The 24,216-nt window shown below is 44.7% G+C and overlaps 1 protein-coding gene and 1 pseudogene across 2 annotated transcripts in view; both read left to right on the top strand.

Annotated features, from left to right (window-relative positions):
• Positions 1-19,305, top strand: part of WARS2 (tryptophanyl tRNA synthetase 2, mitochondrial) — a 152,731-nt gene extending 133,426 nt beyond the window's left edge. For both annotated transcript variants that reach the window (XM_085620711.1, XM_085620710.1), the window contains 2 exons: positions 4,996-5,114; positions 15,252-19,305. In XM_085620711.1, coding sequence (XP_085476837.1) covers positions 4,996-5,114; positions 15,252-15,700 — 568 coding nt within the window. In that variant the 3' untranslated portion in view covers positions 15,701-19,305. The remainder of the gene's footprint in view (positions 1-4,995; positions 5,115-15,251) is intronic.
• A 133-nt stretch (positions 19,306-19,438) lies between these two features.
• Positions 19,439-19,843, top strand: LOC146799827 (tryptophan--tRNA ligase, mitochondrial pseudogene; annotated as a pseudogene).
• The last annotated feature ends 4,373 nt before the right edge of the window (positions 19,844-24,216 follow it).

Raw genomic sequence — 24,216 nt, 5'->3', positions numbered from 1 at the left:
ATTATCTGCATCTAAATAATTTTGGACCTATTCCACTTTTACCTTATTGGTCTTAGCCCCTGTAATAACTTGTATTTTTCCAATGCTAGAGCCTTCTGTGCTCCTTTAAAGTGTGATTTTGCCCGGGTCAAAAGAGGAAGCTAGTTGTAGTATCTGCACCTGTTGACCTGCAGGGGCTGGTAGATTTCGGTAGTGTTGGTGCTAGAGTCCTTTTAGATGTATCTGGTGCCTTCAGCACCATTGACCACGCCAGACTTCCCAATGCAGGCATCCAAGGGACTGTGCTAATCTGGCTAATTCCCTTATAGGTCGAAGCGTACCAGGCAGCACAGCTCTCTGGTTTGCTAACATCATCTCGGAGACATTCAGAAAGCTTCCCTAGGAATACATTCAGCCCATTGCTTACCATTGGCTTTGTGGTTTGTAACTCACTTTTTCTGGCTTTCTGTTTGCTGGCTTTATGCTGTCCAGCTCTAGAGCGCCCTCCTGTTACCCAAACCTTGTTTACTGTAGTCGACCACCAGTGCCCGATTTCTGTAAACCGGCCTTTAAATCTTGTTCTTATCTTGTCACATTTACTGTGTATTGAAAAACAGTGGACAAATGTCATGCCCTGCCTTCCAGGGAGCTTGGTGTTTACTTTTCTTTCTCTGATTACAAAGTGAAAGGATTTATGTGACAATCATGCTGGCTCTGGGGCGTCCTTGACGAAGGCTGTACGAGGTCATTATTTTTGTAGCACACAACAAAATGTTAATGTCCGTAAATGAACTGTGCAAATATTTCAGACTTACAAAAAAAACAAATGCAGCACATTTTTTGGTACAAGTGTGGTGGAAACAAATATTTTATAACGATCAAAACAAATCAATACACTAGGCGATGAAATTTCCACACATTCTCGTTTGTGCGCTGTATGCTTTTATCAGTGAAACTGTGTCTGTGCAAATATAATGTTCATTTCAATTGAAGATGTGTTGTCTGTAATTGAAGTGTGCTACCACACCATGCATATTTCATTCTATGCCACTCCACACCACCACACTCTACTCTGCACCACTTTACACCACACCACTGCAGTCTGCGCCGCTACAGTCTCTTCTTCTCTGCACTACTTTATTCTTTGCCACTCTACCCTGCGCCACTCTACGCTGCACCAGTGTAGTGTACGCCACTGCTCTCTTCCACTCTATGCCAATGGATTCTATGCCACTACTCTGCACCACTGCACTCTGCTACTGAACTCTAGGCCACTCTACTCTGCACTCTGCTACTGAACTCTAGGCCACTTTATTCTGCACTCTGCCACTGAACTCTATGCCACTCTGCTCTGCCCTTCTGCACTCTGCTACTGAACTCCACTGCACTCTGCCACTGACTTCCGTGCCATTCTACTCTGCACTACTGCACTCTGACACTATACTCTACATTACTCTTGGCCACTGCACTCTATGCCACTCTTTTCTGCACCAGTGCACTCTATGCCACTCTCCGACACTAATCTGTAACACTGCACTCTGCCACTGAACTCTATGCCACTCTACTCTTCACTACTGCACTCTACTATGTACCACTTCAGTCTATGCCACTGCATTCTATGATGCTGCATTGTACACCGCTGCGCTGTACACCACTATAATCTTCACCATTACATCAATGCACTCCACACCAGCCCACTCTACGCCACTCAGCTGTAATCCACTCTATGCCCTTGCACTCTACTCTGCACCGCTCTGCACTCTAGGCCACTCTACCGTGCACTACTGCATTCTTTGCCAATGCACTCTACGCCACTGCACTCTAAACTACTCAAGCCACTGCACTGTATGCCACTGCACTGTATGCCACTACACTGTATGGCACGATACTCTTCTCGGGACCACTCAACGCCACTCTACTCTGCTCCAGTCTACGCCACTCGACTCTACTGCACTCTGTACCAATGCACTTTGCACTCTACACTGCTGCACTCTGTGATGCAACGCTGTAATCTACACCACTGCATTCTACGATGCTGCATTGAACACAGCTGAATTATATGCCGCTGTACTCTAGGCCACTTTTCTCTGCAACACTCTACGTCAATGCACTGTACACCAGTCCTCTCTGCGGCACTCCACTGTGCGCCATGCTATGCAAACCACTCTATTCCACTCCAATACACAATACTGCAACCCCACTCTTCCCCATTCCTCTTGACGACACTGTACACAGCATTCTTTTAGCCATACTGGTGTACAACATGGCTAAAACACATAGACCAAGCCCGGAGCTCTTACATTGGCGATACCTATTGGCTTTGCTGATGCTTGTTTAAAATAATTGTCATCAGTCATTTAATTTGCCCTCATTTAAATTTAAACCCAAAGCTTTCAGTCGTTATCGATACTCACTCCAGTTTTTTAACCTCTTTATGCATCTTTTAGGCCACTTATTTATTTGTAATGGTGCCAGATTCTACATGTGCTGATGGCAAACAATTAATTTCGGGTTATTGGGTATCATGCAGCACTCCTACACTTGACAGATACTTTATCCTTACCTCAGTTTGATATGTAGAAACCCCACTGAAACAGCTGTTTATCACCCCCACGGGGCTCCGGATCGGTGACTGGCCTTGCCTAATGTGTCCCTCTCCTACTGCTGTGACTTAAGTCAATAACCTGTGCTTCTTTTTGGATTCAAATTTATCCTTAGATACCCAGGTCGCAAAGATAACTGTTTCCTGTTTTTATCCCATTGTAAATACTGCTATTTTTCATTTCATAGAAAAACGTTTTCCTAAGATTAATGCCCTGGTCCAGTCGCAACTAGACTGTGGCAACTCTGTGTGTCTAGCTGACCCTGAAAATATCTTGAACCGCCTTCACTTTGTGCCGAAGCCGGGGCTCAATAGAGGCATCCCTGAACGAGTCCACCTTGACTCTATTCTAGGAGAGCTGCACTGGCTACCTGCGTGGTCCAGGGTCATTTTCAAGGCAACAGTGATTGTCCAAAAAGCTAACCGCTCCCTTCTCTGACATAATATTGAGGAAAAAATATTGCAATGCAAAAATATCGAAGCAAAAAATATTGAAGACAAAAATATCAACTTTACATACCGTGGACAGTACAATGTTTTTGAGTACAAGGATAACCCGGCAAAAAAGTTGAACATAAAGAGGTAATTATATGTAATTAAAAGTATTTACCATTCAAATAACTTTAAATAAATGTTAAATTTATGAAAAAGTAAATATAAATGTATTAACTTAAAAAATAAAAAACATGTAACTTCAAATGAAATGTAAAGCAATAGTGAATATATACTAAAATGAAGAGATACAGTTAATTAGAAAATGTAATGATTACAAAGAGATATTTCTATATATTGTAAACAAAAATGTATGCAATTGATAAAATAAACAAAATTAAAATATAATAAAATCCTTAAAACTAAATATAAAAGTACATTACTAACAATAATGTATTTCAAAAAATAAAATGCAAAAAGAAAAAATGAAATAGAAAGATTAATACTTTACACGTTACAGCTATGTAAACTGGATTAAAACCTAAAGTTTTAAAACATTCAAACAAAATGCTTAAAAGGAAATCACCAATTCTAGTATAAATCCTAAAAAAAAACAAAAAAAACATACTACCTGAGAAAAAAGAATGGCATTTATAACTACAATTTAATGTAAAATTTGAAAAACGAATATACCATTATACCTCCATGCAAATAAAATGCAGCAAACTCAAGTCAAAGAAAATGAAATGTAATACCCAAACTCCAACCTAAGCAACAGTTGGAAAGTGTTTCGCTTTGGAGAGATCAGATTAGCTCTTCCAATGCCTTCCTGAGCAACAGTCGGTGAAAGTGTTGAGCTTTGAAAGGTTACACTTACTATTCATAACCCAACCTGACGAGCAGTAGAAAAAAATGTGACTGAAAAAAACAAAGGAAATCACATTTCCTATTTCCAAACCTACATAATCAAAAAGTACATGGATTCAAAATGAAAAATATACACACACATATGTATGTGTGTTTAAATATATATTTCAATATAGATCAAAGGAAAATTGAAAATCAGAGAAATTTATTTTGTTGAAATGTTTTAAAATTAAAAAGTAACATAACATACAAATAAGCATAATTAAAAATGCAACTGGTTTAAAATGTACATTTATGTTTAAAGAAACGAAGTATAAAGTAATATAAATTATTTAAACACCTAATTTAATAAATAATTTTAGTAAATAATAAGTAATAATTACTGCTGTAAATCTTGCTGTACCATTATATTTTTACAATGCTATTGAGGCCAGACACTGACAGTTCTGGTTTTCCTGATTTTCTGGCCTCTAAATTTACATGCACAAAATGTACGATCGTTAAGATCTGCTCAGCAGTTTCTGTGATCTGTTCTGAGAGCCACAGCAGTGCCCTTTGGAGAGCAAACTTCTCTCTCTTGGTTTCTAAGCAGAAAGCCTTCATTGCTTCACTTTTGGAAGTTATTAATCTATTCAGTTCACCCCTTTGGTATCGTGTTGTAGTTCTATGGTTATTCAGCACCCTGAAACTCCAATGAAAACGCAGTCTAAAAGTAACCGAAGTAGAGATATAAAATGTCTTTCTTTGTTAGCAGGTCACTGGGGATATTGTTCTGTTGTAGTTCTCACTTTGGCGACTCCATGTATTAGCTGTTCTATATTCCAGGGTTCTTCTTAACCTCCTCTCCTGGCATCAAAAAGTCTTTGGGTGGTAGTGCACTGCTCAAATAGTCACTCAGTCATTCAACAGTCATTCAATTTAAAAACACATCCTTGTTTGGCACTAGTACAGTGTATTTAGGGCCACACTTGCCTCGGTCTGGGGTACGGTACTACTTGTCTCAGTAGATGGAATATGGAGATGTAAGAAAATGCGATTTGCTTCCGTGTGTATCTTCATTTGGCTGCTTTGGTCTAACAGCTCCTTGTGTCTCGCTCTTTTTATTTTTTTTTAAGGTCCACACATGTTCCAGTGGGAGACGATCAAGTGACTCACATGGAACTGTCCCAGGAAACTGCAAGAGTCTTCAACAAAAGATATGGTGACTTCTTTCCAGTTCCAAAGGCAATACTGAGTAAGTACTGAAGCACATTGCTGCATTGTAGATGAATTGCAGTATATCTTATACCTGTCTCACTTGGACAATCCAAACCAGTGCTTTCCAAAGAGGCTTTTTAAAATAGACCTGATGACAGTAGTCCAGTGACCCCGAATGGTGCAGTTAGAGAATCTTGATTGGAGCAGCTCAATAATTGGTTTAATCCATCCTCTCTGAATTCAGCCGTCCTACTCTCATACGCCTTCAAACATCGTATAACAGATAACTGTGGATGGTCCTCAAACCTAGAGTAAAGAATTGATGATAGTATTGTCTTTGTTCTTTTCGAAATGTGAATTATCACCCCATCTTAGTTGTTAAGCCTATTATGTACCTCCAAAGCACGAACATCTGATACCCTCCTGAAATAGATTAGACATAAAAGTGGCGCAACTTGCTACTCAACTGCCGTAAGGATAAAAAAGAATTAGAAGACCAATTTTCTATCCTTTTTAAAACTAAATTCACGTCCCACAAATAACTGTATATAGGTTTAGGAGGCCTCCGTAACTTGCTGCCCTTTATCACTCTACAAACCAAAACATGCCTTCCTATGGAATATCCTTCAACTGGGGCATGACCTGCTGCCGCCGCCGGCCTATAACAAGTAATAGTCCTATAAAAAAGACCCTTCTCACACAAACTTGATAGATAATAAATACCATGGTAGATGCTTCCATGGGATCCACATCTCTCTCCAAGCACCAACCAACCCATTTCCTCCAAATTCTAATATAGCTCTTCCTTGTCCCAGGTGCCCAAGATTCCTTGAGCAACTCTTGAGCCTGCTCTGAAAGATCTTTAAACTGCTTTCCTCCCCTGAAATCTTCCAAACAGGAAGGTTCCTCTACAACTAACAAACAAATCTCTCCACCTGGTCCTGTTAACATCTCCTCTGACAGGAATCAAATACGGTTCTTCTACTACCAACTCCAGGAAACCTAGAAACCAAGGTTGTGCTGTCCAAAACGGAGAAATCAAAACAAGATTTCTGCCTCCTCATCGTTAACAGCACCCTCTGTATCATAGAAAATGGAGGAAACGCGTAACCCTGAAGATTCCTCCAAGCCTTCGGAAAAGCATCCAGGGCTTCCGCCTGAGGACCCGCTCTCCAACTGAAATACCGAGGCAATTTGAAAGTTAACCTGGAGGCAAACAGATCCACCTCTAAGGGATCCCAAACATTCTGAATTCTTCTGGACAGATTCACATTCAACTTAAAGTCGCTGTAATCTCGGAGATACCTTGAATTCCAATCTGCTGCCGTGTTGAACAGACCTGGAAGATACTCCGCCTGCAAGCCTATTTTCTGTTCCATACAAAAGCTCCACATTTCTTTCACTACCGGAGTTAAACTATATGATCTGCTGCCACCCAAACAATTTATTTAACAAACTGCTGATAAATTGTCCATCTTCAGTAAAACATTGCAATTCTTCAATTTTTCCCTAAAACTCTGCAATGCAAAAAGGCCTGCCTTCATCTCTAAACCATTTATGTGGTGATGACTTTCCTTTATGACCATATACCACCTGTCGCTTCCTGTTCCAAACAAGCCCCCCCAACCAGAAAAGCTCTTATCCGTCTCCGGAACAAAATCTGGACATTTCCCAAAAATTGCTCTGCCATTCCACGCTTCTAAATTTTCCAGTCACCATCATCTTCTGTGCTTCTGCAGAAATCTGCACCAGATCTCCATACCACAATCTCTTCCTTAGACCTTCTGCCCCCAACCTCTGCAAACCTCTGTAATCAAGCGGTCCCAGGAAAAACTCCTGAATTCAAGAGGAAAACAAACCGATTGTCCTTGCTAAAGCTCGCAAGGAAATAAAACTTCTTCAAAATCTATTTCACCTATGTTTTTATAACCTTCCTTTCTGGCAAACGCAAATCTGCTTTTTAAATATTCACATGACAGCCAAGAAATTCTAATTCTTCACAGGGTTCCAGAACTGAGTCATCCAAATTGATTAAAAAACCCAGAGACCCCAGAAGCTGTTGCACTAAGAATAAATGATCCCTCATCTCCTCTCGATTCTAAGACATCAAAAAGAAATCGTTGAGGTACATAATCATACGTCTTAACACCTTTGTACAACACCAAGGTTCCAACGCCAGGCCAAAAGGAAGGCAAGCGAATTGATAAAAAACTCCCATCCTTCTGAATTGCAGACAATTGTGAGACTCCTCTGCCATTAGATGGTAAAATACGTATCTTTCAGGTCCAATTTTACCTACCAATCGTTAATTTCCAAAATATCTCTCAAAAGATGGATACCCTCCATCTTGAAATGCCTGTAAACTAGATACCAATTCAAGCTTCTCTATTTTATCACAGGACGCCATCCTTTGTCCATCTTCTTTACCAAAAACAACGTGCTCACATATCCCGCACTTCTCCATACAACTTTCTCTCTTGCTCCTTCCCTCAACATATCTTGAACCTCCGTGCGTACCAACTTTGTTTTTTCTTTTTGAAAAATCAACTCTCTTGGCTCTACCTCTTTATTTATTTTATTTTATTTATAAAGTTTTATATAGCGCGAACTTGATCCCTAGGGATATCAGAGCGCTTTACAATCTGAGGGAAAGGAAGGTAACAGTTCAGTACATGAGTCAATTCTCTGAACTCTATTGAATATCCTTGAACTGCCTGTAGAACCCATTGATACTTTGTTAGATGTCTCCTGTTTTGATGAAAAAATCCTAATCTCCCCCCTACCTGTCCTGGGGAAAAACCAAAAATCACGCTCAAACCTACCTTAATTTCCTTGGCAGAAACGAGCCCTTCCTCTGGGTTGACGTCCTCTGACACCTTCTCCTCTTTGAAGATAAAACCCAGTAGCTGACTGGAACCCTCTAAACGAAGGACTTCCAAATGATTGATAATGGGACCTCGTGTTAAACTGGCCAGAGAAACGTCTCCTTGCCCCAGCCCTGTCAAAAACACGTCCCCCAAAATCTTTCCTAAGGGAACTCTGAGCCTTATCTAGACTAGTGAAGGTGGACACGTATTTTCCAGCTCCTTTCACTAGTCCTTCACCAAATAAATAACCTTTTGGCTCCTCGCTAGGTTCCATTCTAGTAAAGTCCTCCAATTTAGGGCTGATGCGTATGAGGACTGCTTTCCGTCTTTCTGCCATAATGGCCTCATTTGCATTCCCAAGGAGACACACCGCTCTTTGAGACCAACCTCTTAGAAGCTCTGTATCCTCAGAGACTGGATTTGTTTTGGCCTCTTCAGCCAAGTCCATAATTCTAGCTAGAGGACCAATAACGTCCAACAATCGATCCTGGCACTGTTAAAGTGCCCTTTCTACTCTCTTCCTGGGATCACGACCCATCTTGAATAAAAAAACGAATAAGATCCGGATCTAGATCTGGGGCCGCACAATCCTTATCATCGAATACGGGGCGAGGGCATTCTGCCCGCATCACAGATCTAGCTTTCTTCTCCGAAGGTCTTTTTTATCAACATGCCTTTAAACTCTGCCACGTGCGCAAGCGGCCACTAGTCTGCACTTCTTGGGTGCCTAATTGAATCTGGACCGAACATATCAATTTCCTGAGGGACTTTTACCAATCCTTTCTCTTTCCTTCCTTATCATAATCCAGATCCCAAACATCAGTTTCTAAACTATCTTAAACAAACTCATCAAAATTCTCAACATCATGGCTAAATGAATTATCAAATAAAAACAGCCTCTTTAGTTCCTCTCCTTATAATCCTTTTTTTTTTTTTTTACTCTTACCTATTATCTAAATAAAACTAAAGTATCTTCTTTTCCTAATCTTTTTTTTCTTTTCTTTTTTCAGTGGGTACTTTTAGTCAAGGCTAAGCGTGTCGAATCTAACTGTACTGACGAAAGCCTCTTCTAATTGACCGGATTGCAGAGAAGTCGTCTTTAGGTCAACCCCGTATGCTAAAATTGCCGCATGTAGACCAGTCATCTCTGCGTAATTGTTTCACTTTTTTTAAATTCAAATTCAGAGTCCTGCAAGACTTCCTATTAACTGGGTTGCCGACAGAACTGGTCTCCTAGCAACCCGCATGCTCAAGTGGCCGCACCCAATCCAGTGACTTTACCGGGTACCCAACTTGCAACATCCCTGAGCCACGGGTGCCTGCGCGGACCTGTCTCTGGCGCGGCCTTGAGCATGGAACGAAGAAAGCTCCTTTGTCTCAATGCTGCAATGAAACCAGAGACAGCGCGAAGTACAAGCAAACATAACTAAACGTTTGAAAGATTCGCTTCCGATGTCAGTTTACTGACGAATCACGATATCATGAAAAAATATATAATTGTTTTTATTTTTATCTTACCTACTTCACTTAAATATTGTATCACTAAATAAATTAATTCCAACTACAGAGTTATTCCCATAAGTTGGGTTAAAGCAAATAATGCTGCCATTAAATACAAACATCTGATAAACACAACTAAAGACTTAAATTATGAAAATATAAACATTAATACAATATAAGTAAAATATGAGTAAACATTAATACGATATATGTGAAAAATAAAGGAAGTGCGAGCAGATACCTAACTGACAGGAGCAGCAAATAAAAGAGGAAGATGGCTGCTGTGTTCAGACTGAAGTGGAGTTCTAATTCTGGAATTTTAGGCGAGCTTAAGATATGCTTTAAAATGCTGCAGTTTGAAGTGGCAATAAAAGGTTATGCATGATGCTAGCCTCCGGTCTTGACATGAAATCAGGCCACCAGCTGATTGTTTCTGTAGCCTCCTTCTAGAGGGTCAGGGAAGATTGAACGTCCAAAGATCAGAACCTCCATTTTTTCTGAGTTTGCTCTCAGGCGTTCTTAGACATCCAGCCTGCAACTGCTTTTAGACCCGTGGAAAAGTCAGCAGCGGACTCTGCTCCCAGACCATCCAACCCAGGATGAGGTGAATGTCGTCTGCATAACGCATGGGATCATTGGAATTTCCTAATCAAGGCTACTAAGAGAGCGACATACAAATAAATAGGGGAAGGCTCAAAGTAGGCCCTTGTGGGACACCACATTGCAATGCATAAGAAAAGTAGCGCTGAGAATCCAGTCGGATCAGTTAAGTGCTAGCCATTAATTAATACAATTATTTCAACACTGAACCCTTAATAATATCAGCAAGTCTTGTCAATAAAATATCCTAGCACACCATGTCAGATGCTGCAGATAAATCTAATAAAATTGTAAAGGAGATGATACCGCTTTGATTCATAGTTCATTCCGAACTGTGACCAGAGCCACTTCTGTGCCGCGATAAGGACGTAATCCCACCCAGAGAGGGTCAAGTAAGGAGTTGGGAGAAATGATCCTCCTTCAGGTGGGCGCTACAACGTCAGTCGTTTTCATGCAGAAAGGCACCCAGGAACTAGCACAATAATTACTGAAAAACAAGAAATTCTAGTGTGTTTTTGTTTTAATTTTAATAACAGAGTATCATAAGCCTGTTTCCACTCTATTGCCACCTTTCTCATCTCAAATAAAGTGAGTGTCACACCACTCCGCTAACTTTATAAGTACGGCCAGTATCTCAGATTGAGTCTTCCATATCACGCGTAGACCTGTGTACTTTAATCCTAGACCTGTGCGTCCTGAGAGGTTGGTCTTCTGTCTCTTCTGGGTGGACTCAGACACTCCATGCAGTGAACTTGGTAACTAGTTACCCCGTATAGTACTTCCTGCGGCTTAACAGGTCCCCAGTGGGGCTTATCTTCTCTTGCTTCTGGGTGGGTCCTTAAAATAGTCTTAACTGTATCCCTGATAGGGTTTGTCCTGTGTTGCTCATGGGTAGACCCTATAATAATGCCACCTAAACCGTGCCCCCCGCAGAGCTGGTCCTCTGTCCCTTCTGGTTGGACTCCTGATAGTACTTGCTCTGGAGAACCTAACTAATAAACTTCAATGTTGGCCTCTATGTATGATGCAGTACACTCCGAGATACCAGGTGCCTCCATGTGGACTGCATCTATTCTCTCACTCCCTGCCACGCTTCTGTGCAACGACAACTAGAAGTACTGTACTTCCTTACTTGCGTCAACCCTCAAGTACCTCACCCAACGTCCCATACTGGACAAACCTTTCTTTAAAACTCCCTTTCAGCCATGTATTCTGAAATGCGCCCAAAACCTAATGCACGTTGATATGTTTCACAATTTCGTAAGGGTATTGGGCACTATATGCTTACTCAACCACTCAGAATGTGCTTTGAGATGTTCAAGGAGTAGACCAGATAAGTCTCTGCACAGAGCTACGTAAATGCAATGGCATTTGGGGAGTTGCGGGGTGCTTATCTTGCACAATAATAGTAGCAGCGAGCAGGTGTGTTTTATGGGGTATTCATCAGCAAGTGAACAGCAGGGTTGATGGTGAAACTGTGACCCTCCATGTTCAACTGCCCTAGGCCCAGTGCTTAATTTGTGGTGGTGGTGACCACCGGCACTAATTTGGGGGATTTGTCACTTATTTTTATCATCAGGTATTGACCTAGAGCAAGAGAGGGAAAGCACACAAATGGGAAAGGAGGAAGATTAGATCGAGTATGGAGTAACCATCACAAAGGGAGAAAGCATGGATGGCGCGTGAGATCAAGAGGGGTGTGTCTAGTAGTGGATTGAAGAGGTCCAACATTTAATAGCGTTGCCCACAGGCTTCTGAGCTGAGCTTCCAGCACCGGCACTCATTCTTTTCCAAACTAACCGCTGCCTAGGTCAGGCAAAGGCACAGAAAGAGGACTCTGTGTATGTGGGTGCAAAGGCACATAAAGAGGACTCTATGTATGTGGGTGCAAAGGCACAGAAAGAGGGCTCTGTGTGTATGTGGGTGCAAAGGCACAGAAAGAGGGCTCTGTGTGTATGTGGGTGCAAAGGCACAGAAAGAGGACTCTGTGTGTATGTGGGTGCAAAGGCACATAAAGAGGACTCTGTGTGTATGTGGGTGCAAAGGCACAGAAAGAGGACTCTGTGTATTTGGGTGCAAAGGCACATAAAGAGGACTCTGTGTGTATGTGGGTGCAAAGGCACATAAAGAGGACTCTGTGTGTATGTGGGTGCAAAGGCACAGAAAGAGGACTGTGTGTATGTGGGTGCAAAGGCACATAAAGAGGACTCTGTGTGTATGTGGGTGCAAAGGCACAGAAAGAGGACTGTGTGTGTATGTGGGTGCAAAGGCACAGAAAGCGGACTGTGTGTATGTGGGTGCAAAGGCACATAAAGAGGACTCTGTGTGTATGTGGGTGCAAAGGCACAGAAAGAGGACTGTGTGTATGTGGGTGCAAAGGCATATAAAGAGGACTCTGTGTGTATGTGGGTGCAAAGGCACATAAAGATGACTCTGTGTGTATGTGGGTGCAAAGGCACAGAAAGATGACTCTGTGTGTATGTGGGTGCAAAGGCACAGAAAGAGGACTGTGTGTATGTGGGTGCAAAGGCACATAAAGAGGACTCTGTGTGTATGTGGGTGCAAAGGCACATAAAGAGGACTCTGTGTGTATGTGGGTGCAAAGGCACAGAAAGAGGACTGTGTGTATGTGGGTGCAAAGGCACATAAAGAGGACTCTGTGTGTATGTGGGTGCAAAGGCACAGAAAGAGGACTGTGTGTGTATGTGGGTGCAAAGGCACAGAAAGAGGACTGTGTGTATGTGGGTGCAAAGGCACATAAAGAGGACTCTGTGTGTATGTGGGTGCAAAGGCACAGAAAGAGGACTGTGTGTATGTGGGTGCAAAGGCATATAAAGAGGACTCTGTGTGTATGTGGGTGCAAAGGCACATAAAGAGGACTCTGTGTGTATGTGGGTGCAAAGGCACAGAAAGATGACTCTGTGTGTATGTGGGTGCAAAGGCACAGAAAGAGGACTGTGTGTATGTGGGTGCAAAGGCACATAAAGAGGACTCTGTGTGTATGTGGGTGCAAAGGCACAGAAAGAGGACTGTGTGTATGTGGGTGCAAAGGCACATAAAGAGGACTGTGTGTATGTGGGTGCAAAGGCACAGAAAGAGGACTGTGTGTATATGGGTGCAAAGGCACATAAAGAGGACTCTGTGTGTATGTGGGTGCAAAGGCACAGAAAGATGACTCTGTGTGTATGTGGGTGCAAAGGCACAGAAAGAGGACTGTGTGTATGTGGGTGCAAAGGCACAGAAAGATGACTGTGTGTACATAACCGGAGTATTTGTAAAGCGCACGTTTACCACTACGGGTATCTTGGCGCTGTATAACTGATGTTTGTTGTTACCCAACTCAATGGTACTCATTTTATCGACCTCAGATGGATGAAAGAGTGAGTGGACCCGCCAGTATTTGAACCTGTGACCATGAGGTTGAACACAGGCCCCTGCAGTGGATGCATTCGTCCACTGAGCCATCAGTACATGGGTGCAAAGGCACAGAAAGAGGACTGTGTGTATGGATGCGAAGGATAGAAAAAGGACTGTGTGTATGGATGCGAAGGAATAGAAAAAGGACTGTGTATGGATGCAAATGGATAGAGAGAGGACTGTTTCTGTATGGGTGCCTATGGATTTGAGAGAGGACTGTCTCTGTACGGGTGCAAAGGGATAGAGAGAGAACTGTCTCTGTACGGGTGCAAAGGGATAGAGAGAGGACTGTTTCTGTATGGGTGCAAAGGGATAAAGAGAGGACTGTCTCTAGACGGGTGCAAAGGGATAGGGAGAGGACTGTTTCTCTACGGGTGCAAAAGGATAGAAAAAGGACTGTTTGTTTACGGGTGCAAAGGGATAGAGAGAGGACTGTTTCTCTACGGGTGCACAGGGATAGAGAGAGGACTGTTTGTCTACGGGTGAAAAGGGATAGAGAGAGAGAGGACTGTTTCTGTACGGGTGCAAAGGGATAGAGAGAGGACTGTTTCTCTATGGGTGCACAGGAATAGAGAGAGGACTGTTTGTCTACGGGTGAAAAGGGATAGAGAGAGAGAGGACTGTTTGTGTACGGGTGCAAAGGGATAGAGAGAGGACTGTTTTTTTACGGGTGCAAAGGGATAGAGAGAGGACTGTTTGTGTACGGGTGCACAGGGATAGAGAGAGGACTGTTTGTTTACGGGTGCAAAGGGATAGAGAGAGAGAGAGAGGACTGTTTCTCTACGGGTGCACAGGGATAGAGAGAGGACTGTTTGTCTATGGGTGAAAAGGGATAGAGAGAGGACTGTTTGTCTACGGGTGAAAAGGGATAGAGAGAGGACTGTTTGTCTACGGGTGAAAAGGGATAGAGAGAGGACTGTTTCTGTACGGGTGCAAAGGGATAGAGAGAGAGAGGACTGTTTCTGTACGGGTGCACAGGGATAGAGAGAGGACTGTTTCTCTACGGGTGCACAGGGATAGAGAGAGGACTGTTTGTCTACGGGTGAAAAGGGATAGAGAGAGAGAGGACTGTTTCTGTACCGGTGCAAAGGGATAGAGAGAGGACTGTTTGTCTACGGGTGAAAAGGGATAGAGAGAGAGAGAGAGAGGACCGTTTCTGTACGGGTGCAAAGGGATAGAGAGAGAGAGGACTGTTTCTGTACGGGTGCACAGGGATAGAGAGAGGACTGTTTCTCTACGGGTGCACAGGGATAGAGAGAGGACTGTCTACGGGTGAAAAGGGATAGAGAGAGAGAGAGAGGACTGTTTCTGTACGGGTGCACAGGGATAGAGAGAGGACTGTTTCTCTACGGGTGCACAGGGATAGAGAGAGGACTGTTTGTCTACGGGTGAAAAGGGATAGAGAGAGAGAGGACTGTTTCTGTACGGGTGCAGAGGGATGGAAAGGAGACTGTGTATGGGCGCGAAAGAAGGGTCATAGAAATAGATGTGCATGTGTTATTGAGTGTGGATTCTCTTCTCTTAAAGTCCTTCACTGCTAGAAATATTGCCACTGTGTGCCCATAAGGAAGGGTAAGGTTGTTATACCGGTAGGATGTGAAACGGGCTACATGGATGTATAAAAAGAAAAAAGTTTATATATTCTGTTAAGGGCATACTTGCCAAATATACTCCAGATTAAAGTTTTGCTGTTTTTTTGTGCTCTATGTAGAACTTATATTCATTCACCAATGTAATTTTCATTTAATTCTGTAAATGACATTGAAAAATGCTTTCAATTACCCCTCCAGGTGCAACAAAAAAAGTGAAGTCTCTCCGAGATCCCACAGTTAAGATGTCCAAGTCAGACCCTCAGAAGCTTGCCACAGTGAACATCACTGACAGTCCAGAGGAGATTACGCTTAAATTTCGAAAGGCAGTGACGGACTGCACATCCGCTGTGACCTATGACCCTGAAGGCAGACCCGGAGTCTCCAACCTCGTCTCTATTCACGCTGCTGTGCTCAAACTGACCCCGGAGGAGGTTGTTGCCCAGAATGTAGGCCTTGATACTGAGCACTACAAAAAAGTGGTATCTGAGGCGGTCATCGAAACTCTTTCCCCAATCCGGGACGAGATTGTGCGCCTAGAGGCAGACCCTGGATACCTGCGGAAGGTGCTAGAACGTGGAGCGGAGAAAGCCAAGGAGCTGGCGGGACCAGTCTATCAGGAAGTACGGAGGCTGGTTGGCTTTCGCTGATTTCCAAAGAGCATTCCATGTGTCCTCTGATGTCCTGGTCTCCTTCACCTTTACAAGCGGCCCTGCAGAACACCTGGAGAAGGACTCTCCAGCCGCCATTATGTGTCTGAAACCGATGTCTTGCTGTACAGAATATCCAAGCTTACAGGGTCATGCAGGCCGGCAGTACCGGGGGCGAACAACTCTGGCCCTGATTGTGCTGGAAAATATTTCTTCACCTCATCCATAGTCCCTTTCGAATCTGGAATAGGAAGACGTCTGCTGAGGGCACTGTGATATTTTCATTGACTGCTGCTCCTAGCAGTGTAGAAGTATCTTTTTGGTCTTAATCTCACACCCTGCAGAACATTCTCACTTTTGAACATAATCAATGGTCTCATTGGCTTCAGAGCAGAGTTACTGTTTAAATCTTTTTCTTTGAAACTACAGCCTTTCTGCACAAACCACTAAAATCTCCCTCCTGTGGACACTCAAACATTGAGGGTCTCTCCATTGGTGTGGGGCAGTGTTAGTGCTGCACAACCCTGAGGCCTCTGACTGACCTACTCCTGGTTACTCAGCAGCCCGCCCTGAAGACTTGACTGAAACGATACCTTCGGGAGGACAGATGGCACTTTTTACTTTTGGATGAGCACTTTGCACTGCTCCACCCTTCAGTGGTTTTAGATCTGAGATGGCTGTGTTACTTCTCAACACTTTAGAGTAGTTACTTCTTCCCCAGCAAATTAAGTGTCAATAGGTGTAATCATTTCCTAAATTAACTGGCAACGATGGCTTGCTGCAAACACTTTGTAGACTTAATAATGATGGTCTTTCAGACATATTTGTACCGTACTTGGACTGTTTGAGTAAGAGTGAAAGAGCAACATCTGGACTGGCTGTGTGTGTTGTACCATTATCCGCTGCAGTGTGAGGTCGATAGATCACTCCGTTTGAACTGCGGTGTATATAAGGAAAGTTTGTACTGTGGCCGCCTGTGTTCACTGCTGCACCATGACGCTTGATGTTCTGTGGCCCATGCTAATGTGGAAAGCGTTCACTGGTTCCCACCAAAGCTGACCTGCTCTGTGCGTGCTGATAGTTCGACCAGCTCTGTGCATGCTGACAGTCTGCAGCACCGTTACCTGCTCTGTGCATGCTTACAGTTTGCTCTGTGCGTACTGCCTGTGTGTGGAGCCGTTACCTGCTCTGTGAATGATGATGGTCTGTAGCGCCGTTACCTGCTTGGTGCGTGCCGACAGACTGCAGTGCTGTTACCTGCTCTGTGCGTGCTGACAGGCTGCAGCGCTGTTACCTGCTCTGTGCGTGCTGACAGGCTGCAGTGCTGTTACCTGCTCTGTGCGTGCTGACAGGCTGCAGTGCTGTTACCTGCTTGGTGCGTGCTGACAGGCTGCAGTGCTGTTACCTGCTCTGTGCGTGCTGACAGGCTGCAGTGCTGTTACCTGCTCTGTGCGTGCTGACAGGCTGCAGCGCTGTTACCTGCTCTGTGCGTGCTGACAGGCTGCAGTGCTGTTACCTGCTCTGTGCGTGCTGACAGGCTGCAGTGCTGTTACCTGCTGTGTGCATGCTGACAGGCTGCAGTGCTGTTACCTGCTCTGTGCATGCTGACAGTCTGCAGTGCTGGTCCTGAAACCAGAAAATACAAACTGCGACTTAACCTGTGTTATCCTGTCGACGACTGAACCAGTGTAACCACTCTGAACCCAGGAGCCTTGGGGTGCCTAGTTACTTACCTTTCATGGTTTTGTGCTTTCCCTGGGCTTTTCCATTCTTGGGTATCCATCTCGTTTTGGTACTTACCTCACATACCAGTATATGGTTTGGACCCCCCCACCCCAATAGGGGCCTATGTGTCTTTCATTGCCACTTACTGTTTTTAAAAGAATTTCTGATGTGTATTTGATATCTCCGGGTAGGAGATCTACCAAGTTAGTCAGTAGTGTTGTGATAAATTCTACAGTATTTTTGTAAACACTTGTTTGGTTCTTTCTTGTATGAAGGCCTACTGACTGACTGTTGTGGTAAATGCACCCACTTTACACCCTCCTGAATAAACCTTAGATGCTCTCCGCAGCTCCTCCTCAGGAGCTTTGGTTATCAGGGACCTAATGACTATCACTAAGGGTTGCCCGCACTCAGTGCACAGTGCCTCACCATAGGTGAACACGATATACTGAGCCAGCCTCCTTCATTGGTGGTGCAGCGGTGGGATAAGGATTTGCATTGCTTTACCACTTTGTCATCAGTAGGGTGAAAAGGGATAGAGAGAGAGAGAGGACTGTTTCTGTACGGGTGCAAAGGGATAGAGAGAGGACTGTTTCTCTATGGGTGCACAGGAATAGAGAGAGGACTGTTTGTCTACGGGTGAAAAGGGATAGAGAGAGAGAGGACTGTTTGTGTACAGGTGCAAAGGGATAGAGAGAGGACTGTTTGTTTACGGGTGCAAAGGGATAGAGAGAGGACTGTTTGTTTACGGGTGCAAAGGGATAGAGAGAGGACTGTTTGTGTACGGGGGCACAGGGATAGAGAGAGGACTGTTTGTTTACGGGTGCAAAGGGATAGAGAGAGAGAGAGAGGACTGTTTCTCTACGGGTGCACAGGGATAGAGAGAGGACTGTTTGTCTACGGGTAAAAAGGGATAGAGAGAGGACTGTTTGTCTACGGGTGAAAAGGGATAGAGAGAGGACTGTTTGTCTACGGGTGAAAAGGGATAGAGAAAGGACTGTTTCTGTACGGGTGCAAAGGGATAGAGAGAGAGAGGACTGTTTCTGTACGGGTGCACAGGGATAGAGAGAGGACTGTTTCTCTACGGGTGCACAGGGATAGAGAGAGGACTGTTTGTCTACGGTTGAAAAGGGATAGAGAGAGAGAGGACTGTTTCTGTACGGGTGCACAGGGATAGAGAGAGGACTGTTTCTCTACGGGTGCACAGGGATAGAGAGAGGACTGTTTGTCTACGGGTGAAAAGGGATAGAGAGAGAGAGGACTGTTTCTGTACCGGTGCAAAGGGATAGAGAGAGGACTGTTTGTCTACGGGTGAAAAGGGAGAGAGAGAGAGGACTGTTTCTGTACGGGTGCAAAGGGATAGAGAGAGAGAGGACTGTTTCCGTACGGGTGCACAGGGATAGAGAGAGGACTGTTTCTCTACGGGTGCACAGGGATAGAGAGAGGACTGTCTACGGGTGAAAAGGGATAGAGAGAGAGAGGACTGTTTCTTTACGGGTGCACAGGGATACAGAGAGGACTGTTTCTCTACGGGTAACAGGGATAGAGAGAGGACTGTTTGTCTACGGGTGAAAAGGGATAGAGAGAGAGAGGACTGTTTCTGTACGGGTGCAGAGGGATGGAAAGGAGACTGTGTATGGGCGCGAAAGAAGGGTCATAGAAATAGATGTGCATGTGTTATTGAGTGTGGATTCTCTTCTCTTAAAGTCCTTCACTGCTAGAAATATTGCCTCTGTGTGCCCATAAGGAAGGGTAAGGTTGTTATACCGGTAGGATGTGAAACGGGCTACATGGATGTATAAAAGAAAAAAGTTTATATATTCTGTTAAGGGCATACTTGTCAAATATAGTCCAGATTAAAGTTTTGCTGTTTTTATGTGCTCTATGTAGAACTTATATTCATTCACCAATGTAATTTTCATTTAATTCTGTAAATGACATTGAAAAATGCTTTCAATTACCCCTCCAGGTGCAACAAAAAAAGTGAAGTCTCTCCGAGATCCCACAGTTAAGATGTCCAAGTCAGACCCTCAGAAGCTTGCCATAGTGAACATCACTGACAGTCCAGAGGAGATTATGCTTAAATTTCGAAAGGCAGTGACGGACTGCACATCCGCTGTGACCTATGACCCTGAAGGCAGACCCGGAGTCTCCAACCTCGTCTCTATTCACGCTGCTGTGCTCAAACTGACCCCGGGGGAGGTTGTTGCCCAGAATGTAGGCCTTGATACTGAGCACTACAAAAAAGTGGTATCTGAGGCGGTCATCGAAACTCTTTCCCCAATCCGGGACGAGATTGTGCGCCTAGAGGCAGACCCTGGATACCTGCGGAAGGTGCTAGAGCGTGGAGCGGAGAAAGCCAAGGAGCTGGCGGGACCAGTCTATCAGGAAGTACGGAGGCTGGTTGGCTTTCGCTGATTTCCAAAGAGCATTCAATGTGTCCTCTGATGTCCTGGTCTCCTTCACCTTTACAAGCGGCCCTGCAGAACACCTGGAGAAGGACTCTCCAGCCGCCATTATGTGTCTGAAACCGATGTCTTGCTGTACAGAATATCCAAGCTTACAGGGTCATGCAGGCCGGCAGTACCGGGGGCGAACAACTCTGGCCCTGATTGTGCTGGAAAATATTTCTTCACCTCATCCATAGTCCCTTTCGAATCTGGAATAGGAAGACGTCTGCTGAGGGCACTGTGATATTTTCATTGACTGCTGCTCCTAGCAGTGTAGAAGTATCTTTTTGGTCTTAATCTCACACCCTGCAGAACATTCTCACTTTTGAACATAATCAATGGTCTCATTGGCTTCAGAGCAGAGTTACTGTTTAAATCTTTTTCTTTGAAACTACAGCCTTTCTGCACAAACCACTAAAATCTCCCTCCTGTGGACACTCGAACATTGAGGGTCTCTACATTGGTGTGGGGCAGTGTTAGTGCTGCACAACCCTGAGGCCTCTGACTGACCTACTCCTGGTTACTCAGCAGCCCGCCCTGAAGACTTGACTGAAACGATACCTTCGGGAGGACAGATGGCACTTTTTACTGTTGGATGATCACTTTGCACTGCTCCACCCTTCAGTGGTTTTAGATCTGAGATGGCTGTGTTACTTCTCAACACTTTAGAGTAGTTACTTCTTCCCCAGCAAATTAAGTGTCAATAGGTGTAATAATTTCCTAAATTAACTGGCAACGATGGCTTGCTGCAAACACTTTGTAGACTTAATAATGATGGTCTTTCAGACATATTTGTACCGTACTTGGACTGTTTGAGTAAGAGTGAAAGAGCAACATCTGGACTGGCTGTGTGTGTTGTACCATTATCCGCTGCAGTGTGAGGTCGATAGATCACTCCGTTTGAACTGCTGTGTATATAAGGAAAGTTTGTACTGTGGCCGCCTGTGTTCACTGCTGCACCATGAAGCTTGACGTTCTGTGGCCCATGCTAATGTGGAAAGCGTTCACTGGTTCCCACCAAAGCTAACCTGCTCTGTGCGTGCTGACAGTTCGACCTGCTCTGTGCATGCTGACAGTCTGCAGCACCGTTACCTGCTCTGTGCATGCTTACAGTTTGCTCTGTGTGTGGAGCCGTTACCTGCTCTGTGAATGATGATGGTCTGTAGCGCCGTTACCTGCTTGGTGCGTGCCGACAGGCTGCAGTGCTGTTACCTGCTCTGTGCGTGCTGACAGGCTGCAGTGCTGTTACCTGCTTGGTGCGTGCTGACAGGCTGCAGTGCTGTTACCTGCTCTGTGCGTGCTGACAGGCTGCAGCGCTGTTACCTGCTCTGTGCGTGCTGACAGGCTGCAGCGCTGTTACCTGCTCTGTGCGTGCTGACAGGCTGCAGCGCTGTTACCTGCTCTGTGCGTGCTGACAGGCTGCAGTGCTGTTACCTGCTCGGTGCGTGCTGACAGGCTGCAGTGCTGTTACCTGCTCTGTGCGTGCTGACAGGCTGCAGTGCTGTTACCTGCTCTGTGCGTGCTGACAGGCTGCAGTGCTGTTACCTGCTCTGTGCGTGCTGACAGTCTGCAGTGCTGGTCCTGAAACCAGAAAATACAAACTGCGACTTAACCTGTGTTATCCTGTCGACGACTGAACCAGTGTAACCACTCTGAACCCAGGAGCCTTGGGGTGCCTAGTTACTTACCTTTCATGGTTTTGTGCTTTCCCTGGGCTTTTCCATTCTTGGGTATCCATCTCGTTTTGGTACTTACCTCACATACCAGTATATGGTTTGGACCCCCCCACCCCAATAGGGGCCTATGTGTCTTTCATTGCCACTTACTGTTTTTAAAAGAATTTCTGATGTGTATTTGATATCTCCGGGTAGGAGATCTACCAAGTTAGTCAGTAGTGTTGTGATAAATTCTACAGTATTTTTGTAAACACTTGTTTGGTTCTTTCTTGTATGAAGGCCTACTGACTGACTGTTGTGGTAAATGCACCCACTTTACACCCTCCTGAATAAACCTTAGATGCTCTCCGCAGCTCCTCCTCAGGAGCTTTGGTTATCAGGGACCTAATGACTATCACTAAGGGTTGCCCGCACTCAGTGCACAGTGCCTCACCATAGGTGAACACGATATACTGAGCCAGCCTCCTTCATTGGTGGTGCAGCGGTGGGATAAGGATTTGCATTGCTTTACCACTTTGTCATCAGTAGGGTTTACACAAGAAACCACTACTACATTCTGGCAATACACTATACTAGATAGGTAGTGTCTTTTGCTAAACTTTTAGGTTAGGTGTCAAGGGCCTAGCATAGCCCTATCTCCAACCTCTGGGAAGTTTTGATTACTAGGGTAAAGTACTCACCCTACACTAGCACCATGTCTACTATTAGAGAATCTAGTCTGACTCCGGTGTCTGGGTACAGTGCCCTTAGGTTCCAGGAATTTAGGACGCTGTGTAAGGCTAGGAAATTCAAAACTGGTATTAACCCTCCAGGTCTTTTCTTATGGAGTTACTGTTTCAAGATGACCTCCAGAACTCTGGAAGACCTTGGTGAGGGGTTGACCCTACTGGACAAGAGGTACTTAGTACTGCTGGCTCTGTCACTGGACATGGAGATGTGGAGTCTGAAGAGATTCTCATGGATAACCCTCTACCTGTGAAGGGGGGTACTGATGTTACAGGAGGGGTGTCATGGCAGTAGGCCCACTTTCACTTCAACTGGGTTGGTTCACAGGGTTCCTAGGAGGAGGGGTCTTCCTCTTTCTCATCCTCCTTTTCCTCAGCAACAGTTGCTAGGTCCACTCATTCTAATTTAGATGAGGCCCTCCCAGATAGGGGGTACAACCTGCTCAAACCTGAGAAGGCCAAACTCAAGCTGAAGAAGGAGCACTTGGCCCTTGAAAGGAAAGTCCAAAAGTGGAGAAAGAGAGAAATAATTTGGGGTTGGATCCCCATGATGCCAGCAAAGGAGACTTCAGAATCAGGGAGGAACACTTTGACTCTAGTAATCTTAGCAGAATCGGCTTATAAGACTGTTGAGGATATCCACAAGTGGATTACTGCTCCGGAGAGGGCCTTTAAAGTCCAAAAGGTTCCCCAGAAGAACGGGCAGCTATCCTGTGGCTCTCCTTTACAGATAAAGGTAGTGACAGTTTTTTGGCAGTAAGAGAAGAGGATGCAGACAACTACAAAGTCTTGAAAGCAGCACTTATTAAAGAGTTAGGACTTACCTGTGAGGAGTACAGAATTAAGTTCAGAGAAACTCGGAAAACCTCTTCACAAGACTGGGTTGATTTCATAGACTGTGCAGTTAGGGCTCTGGGAGGCTGGTTACATGGTAGTAATGTATAAGACTATAATGGACTGTATAAGTTGATCATGAGAGAGCACATCCTTAACTGTGTGTCTGAGAAACTGCACCAATACCTGGTGGACTCTGATCTCACCTCTTCCCTTGGGAAAGAAGGCAGACAAATGGGTTCGCACCAGGATGAGCAGTAAGTCTTATGGTGGGGGTGACCAAAAAAAGAAAGATAAATCTAAGGCCCAAGAGAAAGATGGGATAAAACCTAAAGATAGCAACAAAGAGTCTTCGTCAGGTCCACTAAAATCTTCCTCTGGCGGTAGGTCCCAATCCTCCTCTTCTAATAAACCTCTGTGATGCTTTGTTTGTAAACAAAAAGGCCATAGGACATCTGACCCCAGTTCCCCTAAAAAAGGCACGAAAACTACCACTACTACCCAAAGAACCCTAGCAGTGGCACTAGTAGCAGTACTACCTCCAAGGGTGTAGCTGGGTTCACCTTGGGAACTGCATTGGACTCTGGCCTAGTCAGAGAAGTCACGGAGGCTGTCCTGATATTAGAGAGTGGCACTGACCTTGCCGCTTTGGCTACCTGGCATTGTAAGATGAATAAATACTGACCGCATCCCCTCATCAGTTGGATTGAAGCAGAAGCTTAAAGGGACACAGGTGCCAGTGTCACTATGGTGACTAAAAAACTTGTTTCTTCTGAGCAATTCTTATTTGGACACAGTTACCAAAGCACTGAAAGGTTGTGGTAGCCTCTGGCATTACTGTAAAGTGTCTTATGGGGAATGATTTAGAGACGTCAGCATGAGCTGAAGTGGAGTCAATCAATGAATCGATCAGTCAAGTGACTTGTAAAGTGCGACTACTCACCCGTAAGGGTCTCGAGGCATTTGGGGGTGGGGCTGCTGATCCACTGAATGCACTGTGGTTCAGTCGAAGAGCCAGGTCCTGAGGTCCTTCCTGGATTGAGACGGTGATGATGATTGCCTGAGGTGGAGAGGGAAGGTGTTCCAGGTCCTTGCTGTGAAATAGG

The sequence above is a fragment of the Triturus cristatus genome, chromosome 8, assembly GCF_964204655.1.
Source record: "Triturus cristatus chromosome 8, aTriCri1.1, whole genome shotgun sequence".
Classification (NCBI taxonomy): domain Eukaryota; kingdom Metazoa; phylum Chordata; class Amphibia; order Caudata; family Salamandridae; genus Triturus; species Triturus cristatus.
This window is presented reverse-complemented; position numbering and strand designations above follow the sequence as displayed.